Source organism: Medicago truncatula, chromosome 2 (genome assembly GCF_003473485.1).
Source record: "Medicago truncatula cultivar Jemalong A17 chromosome 2, MtrunA17r5.0-ANR, whole genome shotgun sequence".
NCBI lineage: Eukaryota > Viridiplantae > Streptophyta > Magnoliopsida > Fabales > Fabaceae > Medicago > Medicago truncatula.
Genome location: NC_053043.1, coordinates 43,990,714 through 44,011,568, shown reverse-complemented (window position 1 = coordinate 44,011,568; position 20,855 = coordinate 43,990,714). Strand labels below are relative to the sequence as shown.

Below are 20,855 nucleotides of genomic sequence, written 5' to 3'. Positions count from 1 at the left end.
GGAAGGTTTTCCCTCCTTTCTCCCTTCCCTCCCTTTCCTTCCATTCCCCTCCTTAGCCTTTCATTTCTTTCCCCTCAAAACTCGCAAACAAAGTCTTAGAGTCTCGTGACAGCTAGGAAAAGAGGCTTACATGAAAGAACAAATAATCATAAAATAAATAAATATTCATTTTTAAAAAATATAGAAAATGATTCCACATATTATGGGTATATGGGCCAGCCCCGATCACTACCTCCGCCCAACACCACTACAAACATCACAAGCCACCTACTAAGAAAGAAAAAGATTCCATGAAGATTTCCCAATAGCCACTCAATCAAATTTGACTGAATAATTATGAAGCCATTATTTATAGTATTATTAGACATTCAACGCCACACAAAATCGTTACAAGAAATTTTTTATCTGGTCTATCCATGCAACATAAAGGATACCATGATTTATGTAAATTGATCAAAAGAACGGAAATGACATTAAAAAAATACAACTAACGAAATTGTTACTAAAAATTACGTTAAGGAGACCATGGAAGTTTAAGTTTCTTTTATTCACAATGTGATAATGATTTAGAGTTCTCTCTCTTAATCTTATAGTTCTATGGTAGAGTTGCACCATGTAGCAGCTGGAGAGGATAGTATGAGTTTTTTTCATTCACATGCTACAAATATCACCAAGTTGTTCATTATAGATACTGATGAAATTAGTCATTTGAGACCTCTCAAGAGCCAAACCAACCTCAATTCCACCTCGACCATCTCTACAATCAGAAAGAGAAATCGAACTGGACGAATCAATATGCACTACATCGGATTTCTTTGGTTTTCCCCACCCAAAATCAGTCTCATAAACATCAAGTTTAGGCGACCCAGAAACCATTTTAACAGAGTTACCTGGTTTTATTATTTCCCTATAATCAGGCATCAACGTTTCAACTCCCAACAAGGCATCACTCTTGAAATCTCTTATCTTCCGTTCAATAGCATTTGCCGCCACAAGAATACCATCTTTTCCAACTAACTCACCCCTATTTACAACTACAGTATAAGAAGCAAGACAGTTTCCAAAATAAGTTTTCGATAATGAAAATTCACGACGATCACGACAATCTGCAAAAAACATGAAGTACACTAGATCACTTTTACTTTGTTCTGATTTGACCATACAAAACCAAATCAAGGAACATGTTACAACAAAAGTTGACATGTGTGGTGTTGAGTCTTTACATTTATCAATGATCCATCCCTTCATTTTCTGAACTTCTTCACGACTCAATACTAAACTAGTTCGTACTTTGTTAGCATAAGCTGCATCTCGAACTAGACTTGTGGATTTCATGATTTCCAATACAAAATATTGTATTTCTTGAAAGTAGTTGAGTTTAGGAGCCGTTGGGTGTTTAAGTACTCTATCTCTTTCATGGGAAGGAAGATCAAGAGGCGGAGAGTATTCAAGAGACAACTCGTTGTTGTTTGTTATAGCTTTGGAAACAAATGCCCAAAATTTCATGAAATGATGAAGTGATTTTCCGTCTGCAACAACGTGTTTAAACGCGAGACATATAGAGAAGCCAGAGTTAGGTAGAATGGTGATTTGAATGGCCATGAGAGGAACAATACATGTACCATTTTGTTCAGTACGAGGTGGAGGTAAATTTGGAACAAGAGGGTGCCAATTTTGAGCATCTTGTGAATCAGATATGAGGATGTTGAAGTCTGCTGAGGATTCAGCTATGGTGAAGGAGATAGAGTCTTCATCAAGGTAACGTATGAAAGGAGGAGTGTTATGGGAATTTGGAGGGATGATGAGGTTGGAGGTGAAGGGAAAGAAGTGTTGAAGGGTTAAGGAAAGTGAGTGTTTGAGAATAGGAAGTGTTGTTTGGAGGAAGTGATGAGTTGGGTGAGGAAAGTGGTAGAAGAAGATGCGTTTAAGGGGGGGTTTGCAGTAAAACCAAGAAATGTCAAAGAAAGTGAGAGGGATTCTCGTTGGTGATGGAAGTGAACTTGGTGGTGGTGAAATTTGAGTCTGCTCTATCACCTTCATAATTACTGTTTCGTTATGATAGAATTTGATCTCGTGATGATGAAGCATGTTTGTGTTGCTCATGTTGTTGTATTGTTTTGAAATGAGATGAGAAAAGAGTAAGTTGAACTTGAAAATATGTCTCATCATTTCCCGATATTTAATCACCTTCATCTGGCACCACTCATTTTACACATGGCATATTTTAACTTATGTCTCTGTCAACTCAAAATAAAAGAGCTTTTATACATAAACCACCTTAGGTGGCATACACCCTTTTACATCCACACACATTTGTGACATGTGGCAAAAACATTGAAAGAAGAGATAAAAAGGGGTGATAATGTGATGTGAAATGATTAAAATACCCTGGTACATGGGGTGTACATAAGAGGTGTATCAAAAAAGGGTGTCTACCTATCTTTTTCCAAATAAAAAGCTTAAAAGAAAAGAAAAGGAGAAGTAAAAACAATAAAAGCTCACTGCTCATCGGTCACCACCCATCTTCACTCTCACTCGTTAGCCTCACATTCACTATCGGAATACCATGTTATAACTTTCGATCGGTCCCCCCCTCTCTCTCTCCATTGCGTGCCCTCGTAATGCATGTCGTGTCTCTCTAAGGAGCAAGTCCTGCGTGAGCAAAAGCCTAAATAGAATTTATTTGGACACACATGCATAGATACAAACGATATTAACTTATTAACTGATGTAACAAATATTTTTCTTTTAAATTTTATTATTTATGTGTGGTGCCCCTCAAATCTTTTTGATTTAGGGTTGTACCAACTAAACATTTCTTCTCTCTAAGAATCGTGTGCAACATTTAGTTTAGGGTTAAATATAGTTTTTGTTCCTATAAAATTTTTAAATTTTAAGTTTTAGTCCCTATGAAGTTTTTCATCAATTTTTGGTTGTTAAAAAATTTTCTACCCCCCACTTATGGTCCCTGTTTTTAAATCAAATCATACATATATTTCACATATTTGAATCATTTTTTATCAAGATGTTTATAATACTATAACAATCTCTTCTGCAAAAAAAGATAGAATTTTTTAACAAGATATGAATTAAATATAAGCATAAATTTAATTCATCACTTGATAAAAAATAAAAAAAAACTTTTGCAAGAGAGATTTTTATAACATACTAAACATGACGACAAAAAATGCAGGGACCAGAAATTGACGAAATTTTTTATAGCAATTAAAATTTAAAATTTAAAAATTTTATAAGGACAAAAAACATATTTAACTCTTTAATTTAAAGGTGAATCTTATCTCAACTTTGTGCATCAATTTGAAGGTTTACATTCACGGTTTTTTTTTTGTTTTGCTTTTGAAATTAGTTTTTCAATTATGGGTTTGATGAGGGAGTAAGTAATTTGCTAATAATACTAGACTTAACGAGGGGATTAGTGATCAGGTTGATGAGGAGGATGACAATAGTGCTAATGACTATATCTAGTTTGAAGATGAGGATATTGATAGTATTTGAAAGAAATAAGTAATTTTTTTTGGAGAATGTTAACCCGTGTTTCTGGGGTATTGGTTAAGCATCAAAAGAAGTAAGTTTTTATTAAAAATTAATGTGATTATTACTTGATAAAAAGTGACGGTTTATATTTTCAAGATAAAAATTCTATTTACAGAAATTCTAATCATTGTTATGGAATGATGACAGTGATCATGGCCTTATGTCCTTCTTAGTAATTTTTTTGTTTATTATTTATTTAGCAAGCTTATTTTATTTGTAAAGAATTTAAGAAAATTACAACACTTTTTTTTTAATATATTAATTAAAAATGTTAATTTTGTTTATTGATCAATTTGGTGTGACTATGAGATAAAACGACCATTCCTTGATTGATTATATTATTAATGATTGGATGGCTTGTTTTATTTTAAATCAAGTTCATCTATTACTAATCATCTCACACATTTGGATTGTAAAAATAAAAATAAAAAATCAACTCACACATTTGAAGGAGCGGGCATGCGAAAGTTGCTACAAGAACTCGAATTCAAATCTGAAACAAACAACACCTTATCTTTGGCAACCGATTCCCAGGGTCGGCCTTAAAATTTTTGGTGCCCTGTACGAAATAATAAATTATGTTTTTTTTGTTAGGTAGTCTAGTGGCTAGAATTCAAGGTGAATAAGTGGGGTGTCCGGGGTTTGAACCCCGACCCCTACATATAAATTACGCCCTTTTAATTATTCAAATATTTTTCTCCTTACATTGTTTGTTGCAAAATATTCATTTATAATCAAAGTTACCCAAAAATATATTTTCAAGAGAATAAATCAAAGCGAATTAAAAAGATATATATATCACATGAGAATGTGTAACTTATGTGAGAATGGTGAGAATAAATTGTAGTCATCGGATTAAAAGCAATGGATTAGATTAAAACATCACTTAAATGACTCATGTGCCAAGCATGTGACCATTCTCTTCCTCTTTTCCATCCTTCACGCGTCCCTGATTTTTCTTCTCCCTCTCTCCTGAGTTTGCGGTTCCAAATTCCTTAACATCTTTTGATTATTTCAATTTTTATGCCTTTCCTCATGCTATCCTCAACCATTTCAATTCAGCTATATTCCAGAACTCATTTACCCTTTAGTCGTTTTCCTTAACCTAACCCAGAAATTTCAATTCAATTTGCAAGGCACGTTACAATGAATATATTGATGATAACAGTCGATTGTTTTTCTTCTACTTAATTTCCATTCTAAAAAAAATCATTCACAAAATCGTTTTTTGTTTTTGTTTTTGGGCACAAACCCATTATTGATGGAATTGCCAACGGAGAATGGAAATCTTAGCAAAGTTTTAACTAGTGGGGTGTGATGAATTCTTATATGAACAATCCATTTAACTAATGGATTTTTCTGTGTTGGATTGAATCAATTTAATGAATTAAGGCTTTAACTAATTAGTGTTTATTCAGTTGAATTTCACTCAGGAGATAACATTAGAAGGTGAGTTTGAGAAGATGAACAGTAAGCGATAGAATAAGGAGATGCACATGTGTAATCTCTTAATCTCATCCATCCATTTTGATCTAATGGTTGAGATTCATTCTTATCATTCTCATATAAGAAATTCATTCTCATGTGATATGCCCCCTATATATATATATATATATATATATATATATATATATATATATATATATATATATATATATATATATATAACTACTAAGCAAAAATAATAATTTTGGTGCCCCTAAATAAATGGTGTCCTGGGCTGCCGCCCCTCAAGGCCGCGCTCAGGGCCACCCCTGACGATTCCCATATATTTTTATACGGTTATCAAATAAATTGTGATTTTTTAATTTTGAAATAACATTGACTGAAGTAGCAATAAACATCGTAAGAAAGAAAGATTTGAATTGTGATCCTTTTAAATGTAATCCTAAAACTTTAAAATGCTTATATACTCAAGAAAAAGCTTGTTAAGTAGTTTTAATAACGACCGGAATGTTCTAGAGAATGATTATATTAGCGAGCAGAATAATATAATAATGTTAAGGCTAAAATATGGTTTTGGTCCCTGCAAATATGCTTCGTTTTGGTTTTAATCCCTGTAAAATTTTTTTGTTGTTTTTGGTCCATGCAAATATGCCTCATTTTGGTTTTGGTCCCTGACTCCACTTTTGTGATGATTTGCACATGTGGCATATGATGACTGAACCCATTTATTAGAGAAATAGTCCCTGCAAAATCTTTTGATTTTGAAAAAGGTCCCTGCAAAATGTTTTGTTTTTGAAAATAGTCCCTGCAGCGACTATTTTCAAAAACAAAATATTTTGCAGGGACCAAAAACAACAATTTTTTTTACAGGGACTAAAACTAAAATGAGGCATATTTGCAAGGATCAAAACCATATTTTAGCCTAATGTTAATGATGAATATAGGACCAGAGAACTCTGAATTAATTTAGTTGTTTAATTAGAATCAGATTGTTCTGGAGAGTAATTATATTAAAGATCAAAATGATAAAATGATATTAAAAGTTAATTTAGAACTTGAGCACTCTGGATTAATTTAATTATTAATTAGGACCAGATTGTTCTCGATAGATATATTATAAAGGTGATTAGTGTGTGTGTAGTCTAAACAGATATAAGAGATAAGGAAGAGAAGAGAACACAAGAGATTTATCCGGTTCACTAAAATCATATACTTTTAGTCCACATACTTCGTATCAGTTTATCTAATACAGTATCCTGCTATCAGAAACTTCTGACCGTACCAGATCAGTCTGTTACACTCTGTATTATAAACATCGGCATGCTTCTACAATTCTTTTTCAAACTATTGTAATAAATAGATTTGAGAATTAAAGTACAATTTGTATGATGAATGGTTTTTTGTTGGATCACGATTTCTCAACACATGTTTGAGATTATGATAAAAACAAACTCAAAAGATTATGATTCAAAATTGGGTTTGTAATTCTTAAAACATTAAAAGAGGATTTTGTATCAACACTAACAAGGATTCTTAAAAGTTTCAGCACATAATATATCGATCTTGAGGCCCAAATTGCTTCGTTTTGAGGCCTAAATTTCTTAAGCAAAAATTATTATTTAAGAAATTCTGATCGCCTCCACTCCTCTTGTGCGCCCTCTGAAATTATCGTTTTACCCCATTTAGATTTTGCAATCCAAAGTGTGATTTTACTATTTTAGGTTATATGTAGAATCCGAAATCACCCAAACTTATAAAAACAAAACGAGAGAAAATTTTAAACAAAGATTCCACCAATCAAATTATACATCACCAACAATAACACATTTCAACTACAACGATGAGAACAACACAGTTTAACATAAATTCAGCAACAACAACATAGTACAAAAATAATAGAAACATAAATTAAACTGGAACTTCTACGGTACACCCGCAAATTAAGGTGTACCGGTACTCCTACTTCAAAAAATTTTAAATTAACTATTATTTTTATGGAATAAAGAGCTATTTGTTGATATTTATATTTTATAAAATGTCATTTCATTATTTATAAAAATCATACTAATTTTTTTTACATTTTATTGTAAAAATTAATCTAAATTCTCTATTATGAGTACTAAAAACTCAGAAAAATTAAATTTTATTTCGTAGACGTTTTTGGTTAATAAGATTTAATTATTATAATTATAGGTGATGGAAAACAATTTTTCTCTTCAAAAAATAACACATTTAACTATTAATTTGTTGATTGGGTGTACTAATACACTCAAATTTTTGAGTGTACTATAGAATTTGCCAAATTAAACATAGACAAGATCATGGATGAGTCAAACAAATTTCTCTATCCGGTTCTTCCCTGCATGCCCTGATTTCTTCGTATATCAAGGGGTAAATCAAACTTGCACGAATAACATGAAAATATATCATCAAGGTAACATCTATCTCGATCGGTTCCTTCTAATTATACAAAATAAAGAACATGGTTCTCACATCGTCGTCTCTCTGAAGTTTCATCATGGCAGAGCAAACGCTTCCATCTGAGTCGATCGATGGACGATTATACTCAATATTGACCACTCTTCCCATGTCTTTATCGTTGAAACAACCGTTAATGTGGGAAAATTGATCCTTTAAATCAGACGATGTAACATCAACACATATCCTAAACAGATTGAATTTCCCCTTGTTAAAGTAAACAATAACTAAGTTATAGTTCATTTATACTGAATAAATGTTTATTTATTATGTGGCATGGATTAAAAATGAACAAAAAAACATAAAATTTTAAGAAGTTTATGTGCATTTTGGACAACATGAACTATCAATGTATTATAGATCACATAAATTGATAGTGTATTTGAGTGATTCAGATTATATAATTCGAATTGTACTGAAACCCCAATCAACAAATTTTTAATTAGTCTGAGCATCATTATATTTACAAATTTTAGATTCTATAAACAATGTGGGTAAAATACTTATTCGGTTTATAGAATCCGCACCAAGGAGGCACATGATTTTGGAACATATATACCTTTTGGACATAACATAATAAAATATAACTCAATATAACAAATAATATTATCCAAAAACGTAATACGCAAGCATTAACTATAATATCACAAAAAACAGTATACATGTGAAATAAAATCATGTCAAGATTAAGTAAACGATAGCCACAAGACTAACTATCTCGCCAATTCTACAAAGAAAATTGTTGATTTCATGTAGAAAAACTTTTCCAGTAAAAGAAAAGTAGAAAATATTGAATTCCTATAATGATATAGCATGCGCAAATTTATATCCATATATTTGTTAGTTAACTTATACTTTATTCATTGCATTTTCTTTTTTGTAGAATGATTTCGTTTTTTACCTCCTTTTTCTGCTTTCACGTTATTTTTATTCTTTGGCCTATTTACAAATGAATTTTCAAATATCAAATCAAAAATTTATATAAAAATATGAGTGAAAAACCATATATTTAAATACTAATAACTTATATCGAAGTAAAACCAAGGATTTAAATCATAACAATCCATATTTAAGTTGATCAAAAGAAAAAAAAATAACGTGAAAAAACAAAATAAAGGACGAAATTGTTAAGGAATCGCACTTTTGCATGTAAGTTTTTGGATTGTGTTTTCCACTTTGTGATTAACAAACAAAAAACTAAAAAAAATACAAGTATATGAATGGCTTCATTTGTTTTAGATGTAAAAGATAATGATTTAGATTAGTCTTATTGTTCTATGGTAGAGTTGCACCATGTATCTGCTGGAGACGATAGTAGAAGTTTCTTTCATTCAGTTGCTACAAATATCACCAAATTGTTCTTTATAGATATTGATGAAAGCAGTCATTTGAGACCTCTCAAGAGCCAAACCAACCTCCCACCATCTCTACAATCAGAAAGAGAAATCGAACGGAACGAATCAATATGCACTGCATCAGATTTCTTTGGTTTTCCCCACCCAAAATCAGTCTCACAAACATCAAGTTTAGGTGACCCAGCAACCACTACAAATGAGTTACCAGGTTTTAATAATTCCATATAATCAGGTATCAACGTTTCAGCTTCTAACAAAGCATCACTCTTAAAATCTCTTATCTTCTTTTAAATAGCATTTGCTGCAACAATACCATCTTTTTCAACTAACTCACCCCTTTTTACAACCACGTTATAAGAGGCAACACAATTTCCAAAATAAGATTTAGCTAATGAAAATTCAGAACGGTCACGACAATCTGCAAAGAACATGAAGTAGACTAGATCATCATCACCAACGCAATCACTTTTGCTTTGCTCTGATTTTACCATACAAAACCAAATCAAGGAACATGTTACAACAAATGTTGACATGTGCGGCGTTGTTTAATTTCTTTACTTTTATCAACAACCCATTTCTTTAGTTTCTGAACTTCTTCACGACTCAATACTAAACTAGTTCGTACCTTGTTAGCGTAAGCTCCATCTCGAACGAGACTTGTGAATTCCATGTTTTTTAATACATAATCTTGTATTTCTTGCAAGTAGGCGAGTTTAGGAGCCTTTGGATCTTTAAGTAATCTATGCCTTTCATGGGAAGGAAGATCAAGATCAGACAAATTATTGTTATTTTTTGCTATGGCTTTTGAAAGAGAAGCCCAAAATTTCATGAAATGATGAAGTACGATTTTCCGTATGCAGCAACATGGTTGTAACTGAGGCAAATAGAGAACCCGGAGTTTGGAAGAACAGTGACTGGAATAGACATTATAGGGATAACACGAATGTTGTCTTGTTCGGTACGAGGTGGAGGTAAATTTGGAACGAGATGGTGCCAGTTTTGAGCATCTTGTGAATCAGATACGAGGATGTTGAAGTCTGCTGAGGATTCAGCTACAGTGAAGGAAATAGAGTCTTCATCAAGGTAACGTATGAAAGGAGGAGTGTTATGGGAATTTGGAGGGATGATGAGGTTGGAGGTGAAGGGAAAGAAGTGTTGAAGGGTTAAGGAAAGTGAGTGTTTGAGAATAGGAAGTGTTGTTTGGAGGAAGTGATGAGTTGGGTGAGGAAAGTGGTAGAAGAAGATACGTTTAACAGTGGGTTGACAGTAAAACCATGAAATGTCGAAGAAGGTGAGAGGGAGTGTTGTTGGTGATGGAAGTGAATTTGGTGGTGGTGCAACTTGGCTATGTTCTATTACCTTCATCATAACTGTGTTGTTGTGATTGAATTTGGTCTCGTAAGTTATGTTTGTGTTTGTGTTTGTGTTTGTGTTGTTCATGTTTTGTGTTGTTGTGGAATGAGAAGGAGAAGTCGAGAAAGACTACTCAATTTGAAATTTGTTACAAATTATTGGTCCCACGTAAGACTAGATAAGACATGTGTGTTGCTCATGCTCTTCATTGTTTTGTCACAAGAAAAATATATAATCGGATACAGAGAACACAACTTGGAATTTGTTCTCCACTTGTCCCTCTGACAATATTTGTTAAAGAATAATGCTAAAGGTATCATTGTTAAAAGAATAATGCTAAAAATATCAAAGAATTTTGGGAGCTCCATGCTAGAGCTAGAAAATTGACTTTTTTGAAAAAATTAATTTTGATTTTAATGTTTGATTTCATTTTTAAATTGTTAATTACTGATTAATGATCAATAGTAATTCATCCAGTAATTCTTGCAACATCTTGGACTTACATGTGTTATTTTATCATTGGAATCTTTAACATGCAAACAGAGTTAATGATATTATGCGATAGTTTTAAGTGTTACACTTTGTGGGGGGTGTTACGCTTATAACAAGGTAGGATAAAATTAGATTAAGTGTATTCTTGTTAATCTGATGAATTGATGATACTATGAGGACTGAACTTTTGATGTCATTGTACAAACGGTGGGGTGTTACTCGTTACATTTTTTATGTTATAGTGTTAACTTCACCAAAAAATCATTTTTATAACTTCACCATAGAATTTTCCAAGAAATTTTCCCCCAACATATGTTTTTTATTGCTTCGACCAAACTTATAGCACAACATTACTCTATCAAGCGAAATTTCTTTTCTTGTAATTTTACTAAGATGGTTTTTACGTTATTAAAAAAATAGAAAAAACTGTTGTGTCACTTTAATCCGGAATTAGTGGAAAAAATGAGCATGATGTGGTGTTCAGTCGGGAAGGATTCGCGAGACATGTTCTCGTGATATTGGATGTACCATAGAATTTGCCTTATTCTATAGCACAACCACCGCTTTTATTTCACCAATTTCGAAGTTTAGAACCTATCTTCATTGAGCACATCAACATTCTTGATTTGTCGGGATAAAATTCTTCGCACTGTGTATCAGCGTTCTTTGTTAAAAAGGAAATGGTAACAAAGTGCCCAAGACACTAATTAAGGAAAACAAAAGTGTATTCAAAAGAGTATTTTTTTATATAATTTTAAAAGTTTGATTATACATTTTTTATTATATTAGTCTTCTTAACCCGTGTCTGAAAGGCACCGGTTAACATTTTTCTTTCTTAATTAGTGTCCAGAGGCACTAGTTAGCATGACTATAAAAGAACTAGATGGAGAAGATATCATTGAAATTTTTGTCTTGTTTATCATCTTTTTAGGGAAATGCTAATAAAGACAAATATTAAGGAACTTAATATGAAAATTTTGTATTGAAAATTGAGCCAATTTATGTAACAAAAAATTGAAATTTAATTTTTTTCAATAAATATTTTCTTTTTATAGAATCCTTAATATGTATTATTAAGATACATGTTAGCATGATCCATCTTTTTAATACAAGAGAGTGGTTATATTTAAACATCTTTAACTTCTTGACATGGTTCAACATTTTTTCTTTCTTTCTCTCTCTTTTTGTCACATCACAAACACATCATATTTATCACACCTGATAAAGAATACTCCCTCCAGTCTTAAATGTAAGAAACAAAAAAAAAAACATAAATATTAAGAAAGTGGATTGACCACATTTAAATCATTATAAAAGTGATATTTTTTCAGTTTTACCCTTGTCTTGGAGTAGTAATGACATTAATAAGGTGAGTTTAATGAGGGTAAACTTAAAATTGTGGCATTTAATAAGTTCATTTTATTATACTTTTTCTTATATTTGACACCACCCATTTTATTTTATTTTTCTTACATTTGAGACCAGAGAGAATACGTGTGTTCAAATATAATTTTCATTTAATATATTTTCATGCAATTCAATAAAGGTTTAGTTGAGACGTAGAATGGTAGATCCCAACAAAGAGAATAGTAACCATAAATGATTTGTCTCATCTCCTTGTAAAGATGACCCTCCTCATTACATCCTTTTTCCTTCAGGAAATGGATCCTCTCGAGTGATTGGAAGATTCAGGGAAATCCTAACTATTAAAATACACATGAGCAATTAAATGTTATAATTAAGAGAGATAGTATGGGCTTTGCCCACTCTTGTACCAAAAAAAAAAAAAAACAGAGAGATAGTATCTATCTATCTATCTATATCTATCTATCTATCTATCTATCTATCTATATCTATATATACATGTATTCTAAGCTACATTTTTCCTATGTGTCACCTCACCAATGCCCCCCTCTCTAACTAATTTTCTAAGCATTCACCATGTGGCTGTCTTTTTCCTTCATTTTTGCCTTCTTTATTATGTAACTTCCATTGCCTTCTTTATTATGTAACTTCCAATTAATTTGTGTGATTCCTTCCACTACTCATTTTTTTATTTATAACCTACAAATTATTATGTAACTTCCAATTAATTTATTTAGCTCTTTCCACTACTCATTATTTTATATTGATAACCTACAAATTGAACAAATTTAGTGCATAATTTTATTTTCTATAAAAATCATTGCAAGAACATGCAAAAACTTGATTACTCATTTTTCCAAAGGGTGAAGAATATTTGGAGGAGAATGAAGGAGGTGGATTTTTGTCTATCCCATGAAATAACCATGGGATAACCATATTTCATTCAAACACATGCATAAGCCATAAGGTATATCGTATTTATATTACCAATTTCTTTTTTTGGTAGTTTTTATTTTTCTCTTCCAACTTCATGTACATTTCTTTCTAATATTTTGTTATCTAATGGATATCCTTTCTTTGTAGGGTTTTCGAAAAAGGACAGTTTTTGAAAGGGTGCTTCTTATGTGAAAAGGTGGTTATCATCATACATTAAAATAGAAGTTTTTTCATTATGATTTTAGTTTAACTTTGTATCGGTGATCTTTTGACTTTTATGTTAACTATTTTTGCTGATTTTGTAATATGGTGGATGGTTATATTTATCAACTAATTTTTGGTAATATCTGAAATTATTCCAACGAAATTATATCTACTTTTTTAGTCATTATCTCATTCCTTTTATTTATTTCCCCGATCTATGATATAGCTGTATATTTCACTCCATACATTGCATGGTAAAACTCCTATTGTCTTTACGTTCTGTATTTCAATGTGTTTTTCGTTGTTTTTGGAATTAGATATGAGAGAGTTCCTTTGCAACAAGGTTTGTATTTTATCACCTATTTAATTACATGAATTTTAATGTATAAGTATATAAAATTGTTTGTTTTATTGTTTTTATTTGTCGACTAATATTTGTTACCTCACAAGAATTGCTTTGAAATCCTTCATATCTTTCTATCTGTTTATTTATCTATATGTTCATGTCTTCTTCTTCTATAATGTAAAGTAAACTTGAGTCATTCTCATGTAAACTTTGTGAAGAAGCTTATGTAATTATTCTCATGTAACTAGACAACTTTCCACCCCTTAAAACTTTCCACTCTCTTGAAAACTTTTCATTCCACTTAAATTACTTAGTGTAACATTGAATGTCAATATATTACATAAGCTTCCTCTAATTTTTTTTTCTTACATAACATTTAAGAAGAAGAAAAAAAAGGACTTAATCCCTCTCAAATTCTATCTAATCTAATAATTAATAATGGAGAATGATGATGGTAATGATGTAGTTAAACTTAAGTTACAAAAATCGGCCACCCCTTCTTATTTCACTGTATTATAGTATAGTATCTCCTTTTGTGCTATTATATATAGGGCTGATTTAAAGCCCCCGTTCTAACGATTCCATGTATAGGCGTTCCAAAATTGAAGAGATTATACAAATTAATCATCTTTATAAGTATAATGGAAATTGCCTTTGGAACTCTATCTATCTATCTATATATCTTTGTAATAGAACCTTGGATTGTTCTTATGCTTCCATTGTGCTAATGTGGCACATCTAAAATAGCTCCACACCTTCTCTTAGCAACAAAAAAATCTCATTCATTCTTATTTAGTTGGTGACTTTTTATATTCTTTAGTTAACTGTTGTGTATATATGTTGCTATTCAATTACATTAACGTGAGATTTTAATTCATATATTGTGTACACTCATTTGATTGCTTCACATTGTAACTTTCAATTAACTATTTTAAAATATGTATCATTATCCCAAGTAAAATGAGTGAATGTTGCTGTACTAATGAAAGGTGAAACCGTACACCCCCTTTTAATGTATATTTTGCATATTTTTTATTAGCCTTTTAATCAATAATGAATAACATTGATTAGGCTAATAAGAAATATGCAAAATATACATTCATTGGTTATTAGTTTATTTATTTGCATATCTCTTGATTATTCATTGGTTTCTAATCAATGATATGATAGAGACTCAAATTACTTAGATTAGAAAAATATTTTGGCTATACATTTTTTTTTTATCGATATATTGCTTATTAGTTTACTTTTCTAACTTTTTTATTTTATTCCTCAACGTGGATGTGACAATATTTTCTTGTTGTCTTTTTTTTTTTTTTGAAAGAATATGTTTTTGTCATGAAATGTTGTCATTTACATTTTTTAGTAGAAAAATATTATTAGATATTGAATGGTAAATTAATTAACCAAAACTAAAAATATGAATATGTTTTTGTCATGATATTGAATGGAAAAATATTATAGAACATAGTATTGAATGGTAAAATGATATTAGAAATGACAAAATAAAATGATCAATATAATTTTATAAAATATTTTATATTTATTCAAGAAAATATTTATATTATAGTTTTTCTCTCCTCTTTTTCATTCTTCATTTCTTGACTATTCATTGGTTTTTATGATATGATTCAATTTACTCGGTGACTGAATAATTTAGTCCCTTTTATTTTTGGGTTTTTATGATATGACTCAATTTACTCAGTGACGGAATAAATTAAAACTACTTTTTTTTGTATAGTCTAAAAATAGAATCTTTATATAAATATCAACAATGTAGAACATGAGGAAGTAAAAGTTCAATCTGTTTTCATTCAAATATTACAAATTAAATATGGAAGACTATATCTTACATATATAAAAAAAAACACTATTTTAGTTTATAAATGTCAAGACAAGTGTCAACTATTTTTTCATAAAAAATAATAATAAAGATATAGAGAAGCATGGTTGAAGAATATGATGCAAGTTACACATATGCAGTTGCTTGCGTAGGAAACACTAAATGAATGTATATGGTAAAGATTAAAATTTATTGAGGATAAAGGGTAGGACAATTCATTAAGAAAAACAATTCAACAAAAATAAATTTAAACCATTAACTACAATCTCTATTTTATTTTATGATTTTGACTTTAATTTCTAATACAAATGAATGACACATCGTCTATGTTAAAAGTAATTTTTATCTATTCCATGTATTCTATATTCAGTTGATGTGAGAAAAATTTTAAAATATTTTAATAGTAATTTTTTAAATCAAAGAATAATTCAATAGATCTATCAAATATTCAAATTTATTATATTCAATAAAAAAAATATTTATCACCCAAAGTTATTCAAAATTATGGGACCGAGAACAACTATATTAATCGTCTTGAAAACATATATTTATCAAATTTACTATCTAAACCAATAAACATTGTCTTCTAAACAATTCTCTTATTTTTTTTATATAATTTTAAAACAAATTTTGTCACTAAATTATATAAGTGATTATACTAATTAACCAAAACTATTAATTTTCTCATTTATAAACATATTTTATGTATTCTAATCAAATCCGTGCAACGCACGGAATATATACCTAATATTTAATGATTTTGATCTTTGACTGAAGAGGAAACTATAGATAATTTCACAGGAGGGAATCTTCTCCCTTCTCTTCTTCCTCCCTCTTTCTTCGTTTCCTATTCCCTTTCAGATTTTTTATTTCTCTCATTTTATTGTTATCTTTGTTGGGGTCTACCATATTTCTCAACAATTGACAACCATATGGAGGAACATGTAATTGGAAATTGCAATTGTACGATTATTATCTTTTAATGCATTCTTGTGCAGATTGTGTGGAAGGTTTTACAATAATTTTCTCATATGATTTATTAGGAAAGTCTTTTTTTTTTTTTTTTTTGGACAGATTAAGAAAGAAAGTCTTCTTTGATCCTAACAAAAAATAAATTTCATTTAGTGACACAAATAAAAAGATAGTAGATTTTTTTTTTTTGACAAGATAAAAAGATAGTGGATGAAAATAATTAAATGATGTATATTTTTATATGTGTATATAAATAAATTATTTTTTTTGTGGTTGAGACCTTACAAATATTTTCCTAATTTGGTCAAAATATATTATAACCACATAGAGGAATGTAAGACTGGAATTTTTAATTCACAAGGAAGACGTTTTTACATCTATTGCAAAAGTCTTTTGACATCGGCTGTGTTTCATTCCAATTTAAAAAGTATGTTACCCTTCAATCGGTTCCCCTTTCAGGTACATTTTGAAACCGTTGCGACAAGTACATGCTTCATGTCAGGCACTTTTACAATCTAAGGGTGAAAATAGGTCAGACCGTTCGACAGGGGTCTATGACCTTGCTTGTTTAAGGCATGACCTAGCCTTTTTGCAAAAAGATTCATGCTTAAGCTTCTAAAAAGGTTTGACTTGGGTACATATATAAGCCTATCAAACCTAACAATTGGCCTATTTAATATATAGAAAAAGAGCATTGCTATTTATCTAGAGAGTTTTTATCAAAAATTTATCAAGAAAAGGTTTCAACCAATTAAATTTGTGATTTGTCGAAAATCAAAGGAGGTAATTATGGAAATGTGTTAGTAAATACATTGTCTAAAAAATTTCTTGATACATTTTGTCACTGTATCTATCATTTCCCATAGAAAAGAGCATGCTAGATATAACGAAAATTATTTCGCGAATGTATAACGAATATGCACCCTTGTACAAATTGGCTGTATAGTTTAGCATTGTCTCTTCCCTAAAAAAAAAAGTTTAGCATTGTGTCTCTCTTTGACGTTTTTTCATGCACCAACAAAAGGCACTTGAATATAGGAATAAACCTGACAATAATTATTAATCCAAATTATGCAAGATCTTTTATCTCTATGACTAAACCTTAGCCACACATATAGGGAAACAGTGGGAATGTTCTAAATCTAAAGTAAAAAGTGAGTGGGTGAAGAGGTTGTCGTCAGTGTATGTAAAATTGATTTATTGTATATGTAGCTCATATGTGTGGACGTGTTGTTTAGCATGAATGAAATGTAGATAAATTATATGTTGGCTTTGACTAGCTTAATTGTAATTATAGAAGAAAAAGTTGGATCGAAAAGGTTTTTAGATTTTATCATAGCGTCACAAACTGCAAAGAGCGATGAGCAAAAATGCACGTTTTAAGGGATTGAAGAATGTTGATCACGTTGTTATCATAGTGTCACTAACCACAAAGAGTGATGAGCAAAAATGCACATTTCGAGGGATTGGAGGCTGCTGATCACGTTGTTAAGTGGAGAACAATCAGCCGGACATGGGGCACCAAACACTTCATCAATAAAGAAAAACTTACGCACTATTCACATAAATATTCAAACAAGACTAAACACTGTAGGTCATGTCGTTTGACCATTAGAAATAGTTTTGCCTATAAATACTCATCTTGTAAAATGGATAGACTCACAATCAATCAAACAAACTTAAACTATTTACACAAGTTTATCTCTTTACCTTTTTAACTTTATCTTTATCTTTATTTTTACTTGTATTTCTTATTTTAGTAATTGAAATTCCAAAAACAACGTACTCAACGATCTACTTGAGTAGCTATGAAACTTGTAGTTGAGGGACATAACTCCTTCATTACCGTCATCATTTGAAGAATAGAATCACAATTAATGACTATCAATATCAACCGATATCTTGACTAAATCTTTAGTTTGATGAAAATTATAATTAAAAGGTTTAATTACACTTTTTGACCTCTATTCTACTCAATCATGAAATTGATCCCCATATTTTAAAATCATTTAATTTTGATTCATTTTTCATAAGACTTTTGCACTTCAAAATGATTATATGATTTGATGATGTAAAGTGATCAACACTCTTAAAATTACAACAAAACTCATTAAAAATTACAATTTTAACTTCAGTTTCACCAATATAGTACAAAAGTTTAATAAAATAACCAAAACTCGATGATTTTAAAATAGGAGACTAATTTTGTGAATGAGTGAAAATAGGGAAAACAAAATAATAAAAGGATAGGATATGGCTTGTAATTACTACCCTGCCTGCACGTCTTAACTATAGGACAAAACCCCATGACTTTTGCCATCGGAATAAAAACAGCAAAAAACAGCGAAACGACGACTTGAGTCTTTCACTAATATTTCCGAAATTTCCATGTTTGCTCCCACCCCTTGCGAAGAACTTGACTCATTCACAACCGGAAAAAGAACAAATATATTATACAAGTGTGCATACTTTTTGACAAAAATGTTTGTGCCCTTGTATGTGTCTATTTAAATAGTTGCAAATATGGTTAAATAAGTAAAAAGTCTCACTAAATATACCAACATTTTGTTTTAGTCCTCCTAAAATATTTCTTAGGCTTTTGGTCCTCTTCAAAAAATTTCGTCCATGTTCTCAATGTAGAGCAGAGACTAATTTCATGGATGAAAATTTTTAGAGGGACCGAAAACCTAAGGAATATTTTAGAGGGAGTAAAATCAAATGTTGGTCTATTTAGGAGGGCTATTTCCTTATTTAACCCTTGCAAATAACATATATAAAAAAAATTTAAAAGTATACCATAATGTCATGTTTCTTTTCGTTTGAATTTCATTTGAGCTATTCAGCAATTTCCTTTAAATTATACTTTATACATGCATTACATCTCTTGAAAATGTTGCTACTCCTAAACAGCTTGCATCACATCCTTCCATTTTCACAAATGGCATCTCCTACACAACAAGATCTTAAACTTATTGAACAAACTCTAATTATTCCATCATCTACAGCAACAATTTCTCTTCCTCTCACATTCCTTGACTTGCCTTTAGCTGGTCCAATCTATGTTAGACGCCAATTCTTCTATCACTTTCCTCATTCAACAACTCATTTTTGCAAAACAACACTTCCATCTCTCAAACACTCTCTTTCTCTTACTCTTCAACATTTCTTCCCTCTTGCTGGAAATCTAATCTCTCCACCACCACCCCACAAACCCTTTATCCTCTACACTCAAAAAGATTCTGTCACCTTTACCGTCATCGAAACCTCGGCGAATTTCAACCATCTTTCAGCCAATCACCATCCCAAAAATCTTAAAGACTATAATCATCTTGTTCCAAAGTTAACACACAAAACAACCTATGATGATAATGACATTGAAAATAACACATTCATTTTCCCTTTGTTGGCTTTGCAAGCTTCTGTTTTCCCTAACCATGGTCTTTGCATTGCAATCACATATTGTCATGTAATGGATGATAGTTGTTGTAGTCATTTCATGAAATCTTGGTCTTTTATGCATAGAAATTGTGAAGTAGTTGACTTGAAGTCAACACCTTGTTTTGATAGAAAAATTTTTAGGGACCCAAAAGGGCTTGAAAATGTTTTCTTAAGAGATTATTTTGAAGAAAGAAAAACATGGAAAGAGAAACTCATTGGTCAAACTAGTGAAGAAGAGTATGTAAAAGCAACTATTGTTTTTGCAAAAGAGGAAATTGAGAGAATGAAAATATGGGCACTTAATCAATGGAAGAAAAATGATCATGAAGTTCAAGCGCCACAATTGTTATCTAAATTTGTTGTAACTTGTGGTTTCATTTGGTCTAGTTTGGTTAAAACAAGATATAGAAATGAAAATGATAATGATGATGATGAAAAAGAAGAGTATTTTCGTTTTGCAGGTGATTGTAGAGATAGACTTGGGTACAAAATACCAGAGGGGTATTTTGGAAATTGTTTAACATTATGTCATGCAACTGTGAAGAGAAAGGTTATGAAGGGGGAAGATGGTTTTGTGAATGGTGTTAAAGAAATTGAAAGGGCAATAAGTGAAATGAAAAATGAACCTTTTAAAGATGTAGGAGAATGGAGGGATACATTTAAGAAGATGTATGAGGTGGGAAGTGTATTGTTGGTAACAGGATCACCTAAGTTTAATGTTTATGAGACTGATTTTGGATTTGGTAGACCTGTTAAAGTTGAAATGGTGCATTCGTTTAAGTGTATGTCTATTGCTGAAAGTGGAGATAGAGAAGGTGGTCTTGAGGTTGGGTTGGTGTTTAAAAGTGGAGAATTTGAATATTTTTGTGCTGTAATTGAACATGGACTTGAAGCTTTGAAATGCTAACAAAGGTGCTACCATTGTCTCTTAATTAGTTTATGCGTTTTTTTTTTATTTTGAGAAATTCTTTTGGAACACTGTTCTAAACAATCGACAATGTATAAAACTACAGCCCAGCTAAACATTTGTATCTCTGAATTGTCATCTCTAATTGACTTTCAGAATCTTTCA

The 20,855-nt window shown here is 30.8% G+C and overlaps 3 protein-coding genes and 1 pseudogene across 3 annotated transcripts; 1 reads left to right on the top strand and 3 right to left on the bottom strand.

Annotated features, from left to right (window-relative positions):
- Positions 1 to 334: 334 nt before the first annotated feature.
- LOC11427752 (coumaroyl-CoA:anthocyanidin 3-O-glucoside-6''-O-coumaroyltransferase 1) lies at positions 335 to 2,212 on the bottom strand. The gene has a single exon (XM_003597053.4). The coding sequence runs from the start codon at positions 2,191 to 2,193 to the stop codon at positions 652 to 654; it is 1,542 nt and encodes a 513-aa protein (XP_003597101.3). The 5' UTR covers positions 2,194 to 2,212; the 3' UTR covers positions 335 to 651.
- A 6,380-nt stretch (positions 2,213 to 8,592) lies between these two features.
- LOC112419152 (anthocyanin 5-aromatic acyltransferase-like) lies at positions 8,593 to 9,394 on the bottom strand (annotated as a pseudogene).
- Positions 9,395 to 9,659: 265 nt separating this feature from the next.
- Positions 9,660 to 10,199, bottom strand: LOC25487566 (malonyl-coenzyme A:anthocyanin 3-O-glucoside-6''-O-malonyltransferase). The gene has a single exon (XM_024777154.1). The coding sequence runs from the start codon at positions 10,197 to 10,199 to the stop codon at positions 9,660 to 9,662; it is 540 nt and encodes a 179-aa protein (XP_024632922.1).
- An 8,945-nt stretch (positions 10,200 to 19,144) lies between these two features.
- Positions 19,145 to 20,855, top strand: LOC11414976 (malonyl-coenzyme A:anthocyanin 3-O-glucoside-6''-O-malonyltransferase). The gene has a single exon (XM_003597051.3). The coding sequence runs from the start codon at positions 19,146 to 19,148 to the stop codon at positions 20,688 to 20,690; it is 1,545 nt and encodes a 514-aa protein (XP_003597099.3). The 5' UTR covers position 19,145; the 3' UTR covers positions 20,691 to 20,855.